This window comes from Camellia sinensis, chromosome 3 (assembly GCF_055761805.1).
Source record: "Camellia sinensis isolate YWXY chromosome 3, ASM5576180v1, whole genome shotgun sequence".
NCBI lineage: Eukaryota > Viridiplantae > Streptophyta > Magnoliopsida > Ericales > Theaceae > Camellia > Camellia sinensis.
The window spans coordinates 186,189,166-186,200,278 of record NC_138963.1 but is presented as its reverse complement, the minus strand read 5'-3'; the positions used below and the strand labels follow the sequence as shown (position 1 = coordinate 186,200,278).

Sequence of the window (11,113 nt, the reverse complement as noted above, 5' to 3'; positions counted from 1 at the left end):
GGAGGTATACACGTCTCTAAGCTGAGAAATGACCAGATCTGGAACTCTGCATCGCTCGAAGGTAACTAGCCTTAGAGACATGACCAGATCTGGAGAGGACAACAAACAGCAACGACAACAATGAAGACATTGTGATTGCCCCTCTCTCTCTCTCTCTCTTAAGTTGTTGTAAAAAGTTATAACCCTAAGGCCTTATAATTAGAGATACCATGATGATCATGGTAGAAAGGAGCTCCGACGACAACTAATTGGCAGAGAAGATTAGTGATTCAGTGGAGAAAGATGAATTAAGGCTGGGTCATATGGCAAGATCGGCAACAGTGCAATGGCTCAACTACGAAGATGAAGACGCAAAAAGTGGGGGAGGGGGGGAGAGAGAGGGGTCTAAGAAGAAAAGAGAGACTGATGTGAGAGACAGATAATATCAACGTGTAGGATGGATAGAAGATATGGAGGGATAGTTTAGTCATTTTATAAGAGCATGTCCTTTTAGACATTATTATTTAGCGCATGAATTTTTGGACAAAAGAAATCCAATTTTAGACTTTTGGTTCGAGTGCCCTATAGAATGCCACATAAGAGAAGAAAAAAATTTAGAATAAACTCTACTTTTAATACTATATATATATATATATGATTATGCAAACAGTATGTTCATATTATCCAACATTCATGTTCAGACAGCAGTAAAATCATAAACAAATAGGAAAATGTCCAACAAGCCATCATATCTTATGAACAAAAATCCATCACATCCCAACATCAGCTCAACTTTCTGCAGCACCTGAACAAAAAGAGGAGAGTTTGAGATATGATAATTATATGACACATATAATATAAAAAGTGAAAAAAGCCGACAATAAATAAATATACATCAAATGTCCGCCAAACAAAATGGATGGAGAAAGTCTAGAGATATATTAAAAACCACAGAAATTAACAACTAATAAGAATTCAAATTTTATGACAAGAATGAAACAAAAATTTGATTAACTTTCAGTTACATCAATTATATTTACAATCTTCCCCCCACCCTGGATGAGGATATAGTCCAAAGCACCACCATATAAGGCAAGCATTGATCTTCGAACAATTAAACAAACCAAGATATAATTGTGTCAACAAATCATAGCTATCATCTGATTACCAATCTAAAGTGATTTTATTCATCGAAGTTTTTTTCTTTAAAAAAAATGATATGAAAATTAAGCATATCTGCTTAAAAAAACAAAAAACAAAAAGAAGAAGAGGAGCATAAAAACATTACAGGTGGTCAAATTTTAGAGCCGCAGTGCACTTTTCCTGGAACAAAAAGAAAGACACCAAGCTTAGAAGAGGAGCCGAAAGCCCAGACATTTAAAGCAAAGAAATTATAGGGTGTGGGAAGTGATAATTTACTGACTACATGTACCTCAAAAAAAAGCTAATCTACCTACTACTAATCCTATTATGATATCTACATTGTCCTACGTGACTAGAATCCAAATTTTTCATAATCAAGTCATGAACCAAATTCTGGTTTTTAGTCTTAAATCAACATATCTCACGCAATAAAAGTTGGGGACAAATGGGTTACTATTGGCACATATACTCTAATTTCTGATATCAGCCATGGAAAAACATAAAAGAGTCTCTTTGTAAATGTTTCATTGGGACAACAATGAAGACATTACCATGAAAACAAATCTCGATACAAATTTGAATGTGCTCAGGAGGATTATGCACGAGATTAAAACAGTGAAGTGTGGCAAGCGTCATGAATCAACCAAGGAAAAATAGGTAGAAACACTCCTCGGAAAGGCATATGAACTTAATTTAGCTCCAGATGATCCTCATGGGCAGCACTTTGGCAGAACATGTTGGTGGTTGCTTGCTTCTCTTTGTGCCTAATTACACTGATCTCCAACTAACAAGCTACTTTTCCATTATCAAAGTCATGGAATCATGTAAATAACATGTTAGTGGATGGATATGTTAAAAAGTGTAGTTTAGGCGCAAGTGAAATAGCTGGCTGAATCATCATTGATCATGACCAGAAAAACAGATTAGAGCAATAATCAATTACTATGCCACAAATAAAAACAATGGAAGATCTACTAGCCCATAATTTCATTTGGTCCTCCGTCATGAATGGTGGATTTTTTATTTTTGGTATTACTTTTAGATGATATAAATGGAATTTCATATAAGAAAATCTGTAACAATTTTCAACAAATACAACTTTATATATACATATACAACAAAAAATACAAATTTGCAATGGCCATAATATGTTGTCTCAAAAAACTTTACTATTTGCAACAGTCTATGTAGCACGGACACGGACACGCGACACGCGACACGATACGGACACGATACGGACATGCAAAAATGCAAATTTTTAAAAAATAGGGGACACGACACGCTGGGGACACGTTTAATATATATATATATATATATTTTTTATATATTATATGTAAAATTAAAAAATATATACTATTTTTATTTATTTATTTTATTTATTATACGTAAAATTAAAAAAAATATACTAATTTTATTTATTTATTTTATTTATTATATGTAAAATTAAAAAATAAATATATTATTTGTATTTATTTATATTATTTATTTACAAAAGAAAGACGTAAAAAAGAAAAAAAGAATAAAAAGAATAAGTGGGGAGAGACAGACATGGTAATAAGAGGGAAGAGAAAATAGAAAAAAAAAAAAAAAAAGGACAGAGAGAGAGGGATCAGCAAAGACCAGAGCGAGAGAGAGAGTCAGAAAAGCAGAGACGAAAGGGAGGAGAAGAAAAGCAAAGACGAAAGGGAGGAAGACGAATAGAAGAAGAAGGAGAATATCACCTCAGCTTCTTCGATTGACAGGTTAGGCTTCTTTCTCCCTCAATCTCTTTCTCTCTTTCCCTCTTTCTCTGTCTCATCTCCTCCCTCGATCTCTCTCTCTCTCTCTCTCTGTCTCCTTCGATCTCTTTCTCTCTTTCTCTGTCTCCTCTGCAACAATTAGGGTTTCTCTCTTCCTTTGTCTCCATCGATCTCCTTCTCTCTTCCTCTGTCTCCTCTGCAACAGTTAGGGCTTCTTCAATCCACTCACGCGTGTCTAGAGAGTGTCCCGGCGCGTCCATGGCGTGTCCGACTGGAAAATTTCAAAAAAAAAGGGGGGATACATTAGAGAGAGTGTCGGACACGTGTCTACTGCGTGTCCGACGCGTATCCGTGTCCGACACTCGTACGTGAGGCCTAGGGACGTGTCGGTGCTTCATAGGCAACAGTAGAGCTACCATCGTAAATAATTCCTCTTTAAAGATGATTTGTGTCTGTGTTTTGTCATCAAGTCAACACAAATAGCCTCTTTTCTAGTAGTGATAGTGTTGCTGCTAGTACTGCTGTAGCTGCAAATTATTGAGGGTTCCATATTGTAGTATGGTGAGAAACCCTTCTTTATTAGACGGATCCATTTGAGAAGTTGATGCAATAAATGAGTTCTTTGAGCAGCTTTATGGGGTTACAATACCAAGGAACGGGGGTGGACTGGTTGAGGTGGAATCATGGCAACGGGATTTTCACAATGAGATCCTTCCATTATCTTATTATTGGAGAGGTAAGGAGGAGTTCATTTTCTTCAATGATTGTTTAAGATTTGGGAGTGTGCCAACTAAGGCGGTATTTTTTGATCGGATAAAATTTTTAGATTCCATTCTTACCAGTGATAATTTGAACAAGAGATAGGCTTTAGACTCTAATTGGTGTTGCGTATTCCGCAAAGCAAAAGAAATTATAGATCATTTGTTGATTCATAGCAGGGTGGCAATGGAGTTATTGAGCTTGTTTTTGAGCATTTTTAGGTCCAAAAGGTAATGTCAGCCTGAAGAGTGTTTTCTTTTTGGGTCCAACGGGGGGGAAGGGGAAGAGCAATAAGAAATCATATATGTCTTGAGTATCACGGGGTGTTCAAGAAGAGAAAAGACCAAATGCACGTGGGTGTTTGGGAAGTGACTATTTTTTAGGCTTCTTCTATAAAGCACAGGCACGGACACGCGACACGACACGAACATGACACCGACACGCAAATTTTCAAAAAATGGAGGACACGACACGCTAGGACACGTTCAATATATATATAATTAATTTTATTTATTATATGTCATAAAATTATAAAAAAATCATTAAAATGTAATAAAATATACAAAATAACACTATTAAAATTGGTTCCTATAATAAAATTAATAAGCATACATTATTAAAATTAATAAAACTAATCCAAAAAAAAATATTATATACTCAAATAATAGAGGCACAATTGAGAGAAAAAAGAAAATAGAAAAAAAAAAAAAAAAAGATAGAGAGAGGGATCAGTATACATAAAAGAAAAAATAACTCATTAACTCATTATATAAAATAAAAAAATAAAAGAAAAGAAATCAAACAGAGAGAGTGAGAAAAGGGTGCGAGAGAGAGAGAGAGAGAGAGAGACAGCAACTGAGAAGATCGAAGAACAGGAAGAACGAAGAAGAAGATCGACGAAGAAGAATGAAGAAGAGCAGTGTGCACATTAACGACGAGCGACGACAAGACACGAGTGACGACCGACGAGGAGCGACGATCAACGAGGAGCAGAGACAACCGACGAGCAACCAGGTCCTCCCTGTCTCTTCCTTTCTCTTATGTTCTCCCTTAGATTCTGTGCTAATCGAATTAGGGCAGATATTTCTGTTTTACTTATTTACAAATTGCCCCAAAAAAGTTTTGTAAATTGTGAAATTACCCTCCGAACGTGTCTTGAAAGTGTCTATAACGTGTCCGGAACGTGTCCGGATGTAAAAAAATTAAAAAAAAAAGGGGACACTCTCTGCTACGTGTCGGACACGCGGTCGGACACGTGTCCACCGCGTGTCCGACGCGTGTCCGACATTGGTACGAAGCCCTCGGAGAAGTGTCCGTGCTTCATAGGGCTTTTTGGCTATTTGACTATTTTAGTAGGCTATTTTAGTTTTTGTGTTTGGGAAGATGGGATGAATTTTTATTTGAGTTGTTGTATTGAAAAATGTGTTTGAAATGACTATGTAATGTAAAATGACCAAACTGCCATACAAAAAACAATAAAATACAAAAGGCAGTAATGCCACTGCCACCATCCAACCTTTGTTGACTTAGGTTCACAAATTTGTTTGTAATAAATGAATTCAGTTGGTGACATCACGCTGGACAGCAGCTTGGATATGAGCTACACAAAGGGAAAAATGTCTTTCTAGTTTCTACCAACATAGTGACATCCAGCTGGATAGAAGCTTGGTACCTCAGCTACAGTCAGGCTACATGGCTTTTTTCGTAAAAGAGGCTAAAATAGCCTGACCAACAGGTTGCCAAACACTGCCTTTTAAGGAAACTGAGTTGGGGTTGCAAAAGTTCCAAGACATGTCTGGCATAGCTTTCATTTTTGGTGTAAAGGGTCTTTGTGTGAATCACCTTTGAGCTCTTGCTGATTTTAGAGGAGAAAACATTCGTGTTGAGCTTTTTTATAAATTTTGATCATTGTAGAGTATTGCTTGAGCTTTATGTAATTACATACCTATTGTACAAAGGCTTAGAATCTTTATATATATATATAAGGAAATAAATAAAATGAAAGTAGTATAATGATGGTGGTGTTTGAGGTGGTAATTGTGATGATTGTGATGATGCAAAACTGCAGCAGCCAATTACAACTAGAAAATAAATATTTTCCCCAGGACTGCTCACCAATATACATAAGCAAGAATGGGAAAAAGAAGAGCAAACTCCTCCACGAAAAAAGATGAGACAGAAAAACACAACAATGTGAGGTATCAAAACAATATGACATCCAGAATACCAGATATCTACCACATGTATTTGCTGAAAAAGAAAAGTATACTTCAGTTCATGTTAGCACGAAAACAAATAAATCTTTCATGCTATTACCTGTATGTGGAGGCTTTGTGATATTACTGGCAGCATTCAACGGTGGAGAGCTGGCAACAAAATTCTGATGTTTGTTCTCCATCGTCAGCATCTTCAGAGATATTTTCCGCAGATAATCAGACTGCAGTTAGAAATCAAGAAAATAAAGCCAAAAAACCAACTGACCATTTCTATACAAATATAGAAGGTAAAATGCAGATCTTTCTTTTTCTTCTTCTTCTTCTTCTTCTTCTTCTTCATTTCTATACAAAACCAACAGACCATTTCTTCTTCATACAAATATAGAAGGCGAAGTCTAAATTTTACAAATTTACAAAGAAACAAATGAACAAATGCTACATATCATATACATAAAAAGAATCAAAAGATGCCCAAAATGATGGATATACCTGGCTTGTGGCAGCAGTGTAGATCTTCTCCTCAAACCTTACAGCAATCTTCCTGAGTTCAAGCAGTCCCTCTTCTCCAGTAAAGGGAAGATGCCTCTTCAAAGTGTCCATTCTGCCCACATGAAATGGTTCACATGCCCACATGAAATGGTTAACCGACCATGCAGTTATCGAATAAAAAAAATGAAGTAGCTTGATCCAATACATAGAATAAAAAGCATACATAGAATACAACAATTTAAAGTGTGGACAACATTCTCAAATTTAAAATACATAGAATAAATAATAAGAAATTAAAAGCTTGATCCAAGAAAAACATGTTATTATTTAGACCCTAATAATGCCTTCAAGCCTCAAACAAGAGACTTCATTCAATATTCCTCGAGCTCAGAAAAATTTAACAGTGTCTCAGGAATTGAACATTAATCTCTTTTAGACCATAATATATAGATAATATAATTCCATTAATTCACCAATGTAGGGCCATCAGTCATACTCTCCATTTACAAATTTTAGAATTATGAGTGAATCCACAGCCAATCTTTTAGTGGATCTCCGATTATCACAGGGCAGATCATAAAATGATATGAGAGTGATTATAGCAGCACCATACATTGTAGCCAGTTTCCACTCAAGTTCTGCATAGAGCAATATTCAAATTCAATAAAATCTAGAATTTGAAAGCAAGAAATTTGAACAACCCAACCATACAGAAGTTGGAGATGAGCAGACCAGGGCATTTGGGATCTGTTATTAATGTACATGTCCTTTCTTTTTTCAAACGGCAACAGCATATAATTCAAACAAATTAACAAATACACCAACATATATGTCCATATCCATATATAGGCATGAATTTGTTCACATATTTAAGAGTCATATAGTTTTTATTCACTAGAAAAGTGGAAAGACTAATATACAAAGATTACAAAGTGATTCTACGAGAAGGGTTCAGGGGGGATAAAGCAAGAAAGACAAAAGAGATTAGAGCCCTACAAACCAAGTGGCAGCAGGACAAAAAATATGAGCCTTGTTTGGTTTGTCTCTTGAGAGACAATTTTTGAGAAAAAATTTCAAAATTTTGTTGTTTGAAAATTTTTAAAAAAAAAAATTCCAAAATCACTTTTATTTCTACTACACATCAATCAATCATTTTTTCTCTCACACACATCTATTCAACTACAAAAACATAAATAAATCATCCCAAACTCCAAAACTATTTTCAAAACATACAACCAAAGAAATTTTCAAATTTTGTAAACTCTTTCTAGAAAATTATTTTTCAAAATTGTTTCACAAATACAAACCAAACATGGCCATAGTTGTTTAAAGATAAAATGTCAAAATAAGTGCAGCGGGATTACGATTCTAGGAATATAATGCTAGGATGGTTGCATGTGTTACAAGAATGGGAAATGAATTTCTTGGTAATTTAACAGGGAAGGAGTAATGTTCTCAATGGAAATCAGGTAGTGAAGTGGAAGTCAAAGCCGAAGTCGAAGTCGTAGTGAAAACACAAGGTTATATATATATATATATTCCCCCACTTTTTTGACAAGTAAAAAGGACCTGTTTACTGTTATGAAAGCTTCAAGAAAGTACAAATAAGGAGAATTTTAGAAGCCACAAATGTGTATTAAAAAAAAAAACAGAAAGATAGTAAGAGTCATTAATTTTAAAGCATATGAGATATGAAAATTCATATACCAAGCTAGATAAAAAGGATGGAGAAAAGAATGTGTAGACTTGCTAAGCCAAAGGAGAAGTGTATAAAAACAATGATATGTAGGTAAGGAAATGAAAGAGAGTTGGAGAAGCTGCTTGTTGGAGGAAAATCATTTGGAAACCTTAAGTTTATAACGACCATATAGAGACTGGAGATAACAAATTCCTTCATGAAATTAGGGTATGCAAAATAAGAATTGTATTGAGTAAGAAGCACATAGAAGCTTTTATGATCTGAAAATAATCTTATTGAGGCTAGGAAGTGTTTAGGGGATGAAAATTGTTGATCACAACAACTACAATAATGCACTAAGAAACACAGACACACTAACATAACCATTTTTTTAAAATGTAGAACACAATATATTTACATACCATATATATGAATATTTCATCCAAAGCTAAAATACTCTTGCATAGTTTTTAAATTGACTAAAGCTAGAAATACAAGTAGATAAAGTTTTAAGAATAACAAAAACCAAAGAGTGAACAATTTTCATACTAAACTCAATTATTCAGGGAGGAAAAAAATTGGAGATATCATTCATTGTTTTGAAAAAAAGGATGGTTAAGTAGAGTGTTATGCCTCAATAGTATTTAGTGAAGAATGTAAACCAACAAAGTAGAAAGAAAAATTTTATGATATAAGCTTTACAACATACCATATGGGACACAATGTCAAACAAGTAAGAAACATGTTAATAAAACTAGCTTGGGTGAAATGGGAATGTTGAGATGGATATATGATCAAACAAAGTGAAGGACGCACAATTCAGTCCTCATTGGATAGGGTTCGGGTTCGGAGGATTGATTGAGTACTTAACTAACCCTTTTGACATTATTTGCACAAATAGCAACCACTATTAGCCACAAAATGAAAGAAAAATGAATAAGATAGTTTGACCATAAGCAACAAAGACTAACTGTATTACAAAATGGTAACATTGTCAACATAAAAACTTGAAAGTAGTAATAAGGGGGAAAGACCAAAATTGGCAACAAAAATAGTAAAGAAGACTCAATGCAATGCTTCAACTCAGTATCCAAAAAAAAATCCCAGCATAAACACACTCACATCTCAATTATGAATTCCTTTATGTTGTGCTTGGATCTTGAGTTTGTGGAATAAAAAAAAAAAGGAAACTCGGAATATATATATATATATATATAAATGGTGAGTACAATATGCAACACATTATGTATTTTTGTAGTAAATGTTATGTAATTTTTTGATAGAGTTACGGCAATTTGTGATTCAAAAATAAAGTTACACATTTTGTGGCAACTTGATGTGTCATTGCCCAGAAATTGATGGAACTCTACCAGAAAAATACGTAACATTGACATAACTCTGCCACAAATTGATGTAACTCTACCAGAAAAAATACTTGACATTTATTACAAAAATACGTAACATATACCACAAAAATGCATGCATATGGTACACACCTTTTGAGGGATGTGTACCATAACATTACCATATACTTCATCCACTTTTTTCTTCCTTCATTTTTTGGGTTAATTACAAAAAAAAAAAAAAACAAAAACAAAAATAAAAACTACGGTTTCACCTTTGTAATAAAATAAACTCGGAATTTTTATTTTTTTAATTTATTTTTAATTTAAATCATTTGTCTATTTTTGTTAAGTAAACTCGCACAAAAATAGTATTTTAATTATTAAACACAATTTAGTTTACATAAAATGTTTTAAATAACATTTTCCGCTGAGTTTAATCACTAAAATATCACTTTTTTCCGTGAATTTTACTTAATAAAAATAGACAAATAATTTCAATTAAAAACAAATCAAAAAATTAGGATTTAAATTGACAAAAACTAAAAATTTAGAGTAACACTATTATTTGTAATTTCCCCCCTTTTTTTTCTTACAATTCCCAACACAAAATCACAATCCAACACAATCTTAAACTGTTATTTACAAAATTAAAAGTAGAAAAGGGGAAGAAAAGCTCACATCTTATTGACAATCCTTTGTCGAGAATCGGGTCGCAATTGGGTCCTCCAATCACCCGCGTCCATGGTGGGTTGAGAGCAGCCTTGAGCAGTCCTCCTCCTGCTGATGGTATCCATCACAATTACAAAACCAATTAATCAAACACACCCAGACCACACTCCTTAATTAAACACAATAACAAAAAGTAATTTCCAAAAAACCCTAGAAACTCGATAATCAAATTCGGATACCGAAACTCAGAACTACGGGCTGATCGGAAGCTGAAGACCATGTATATAGAGGTCGATCAACAAATTTTTGCTACATGAAAAGGACGAAGAGCTGTTAGATTGAATCGATTTTGCCGAGAGAGAGAGAGAGAGAGAGAGGGGGGGGCGAAGGAAGAAGAATTACCTTGACAGAGAAACCTAGAGAGGGAGAGAGACAGAGAAAGAGAGAGAGGGGTTTTGCTTGATATCGACGCAATTGGTAATTTTCACTTGTTTGGAATTTTATAGGGTGGCTGTGTGTGAAAAATTATGTGCTGCCCATTGCCCAACAAGTGTCACACACAGGAGTTTTTAGTTTTTATTTGGTGATCTTAGCATATTAGAGCACAGTAATGGAGTAGCTAAATGTTGTATGGAGTAGCTAAATATTGTGTTAGCGTCAGTTGCTAATTTTTAATTAGTTCAAAATACTATTTTGTGTTGTAATGGACTAGCTAAATGGTCTGTTAGTGTCAATTATTAGTTTTGTGTATTAACTGTGGTTAGCATTTTAGCCAGCGAATGAGAAAGAGAGGGGACGTAGGAAGTACCATGGGGTCATCCGGCCGGTCATCCCTCCGAATGTCTGGACGCCCGAACCAAATAAAAAAAAAAAATTGGAGGGAAGAAGAAGACCGGTAGGAAGTTATTTATATATACATATATATATAATATATTCGATCTATCAAAAGAGCTCTAAAGAAGAAGACATGTATGGAGTTATTTATATATATATAATATTCGATCCATCGTCATGGTTATATATATATATATTTATTTACTATTTATATGTATATACAGTTAATATATATCTTAACACACACCTTAGCACATCGAT

General features: G+C 34.2%; 1 protein-coding gene and 1 long non-coding RNA gene across 15 annotated transcripts; one reads left to right on the top strand and one right to left on the bottom strand.

Moving 5' to 3' along the window:
* Positions 1 to 592: 592 nt before the first annotated feature.
* Positions 593 to 10,622, bottom strand: LOC114283875 (mediator of RNA polymerase II transcription subunit 15a). 14 transcript variants are annotated; one of them, XM_028226738.2, is made up of 7 exons: positions 10,421 to 10,622; positions 10,258 to 10,327; positions 10,028 to 10,129; positions 6,326 to 6,437; positions 5,937 to 6,057; positions 1,268 to 1,302; positions 593 to 784 (listed from the first exon to the last, which is right to left on the bottom strand). In XM_028226738.2, the coding sequence occupies exons 2-6, from the start codon at positions 10,296 to 10,298 to the stop codon at positions 1,274 to 1,276; spliced, it is 405 nt and encodes a 134-aa protein (XP_028082539.1). In that variant the 5' UTR covers positions 10,299 to 10,327; positions 10,421 to 10,622; the 3' UTR covers positions 593 to 784; positions 1,268 to 1,273. The 14 variants fall into 14 exon arrangements, with proteins under 14 accessions (XP_028082539.1, XP_028082540.1, XP_028082543.1 ...); XM_028226739.2 differs by having other exon boundaries at positions 10,028 to 10,126; positions 10,421 to 10,563; XM_028226742.2 differs by having other exon boundaries at positions 5,937 to 6,027; positions 10,421 to 10,558.
* On the top strand, positions 2,165 to 3,339 carry LOC145820872 (uncharacterized). Its single transcript, XR_014362909.1, has 2 exons — positions 2,165 to 2,297; positions 3,262 to 3,339. It is a non-coding gene; the product is annotated as an uncharacterized LOC145820872 (long non-coding RNA).
* Positions 10,623 to 11,113: the final 491 nt, after the last annotated feature.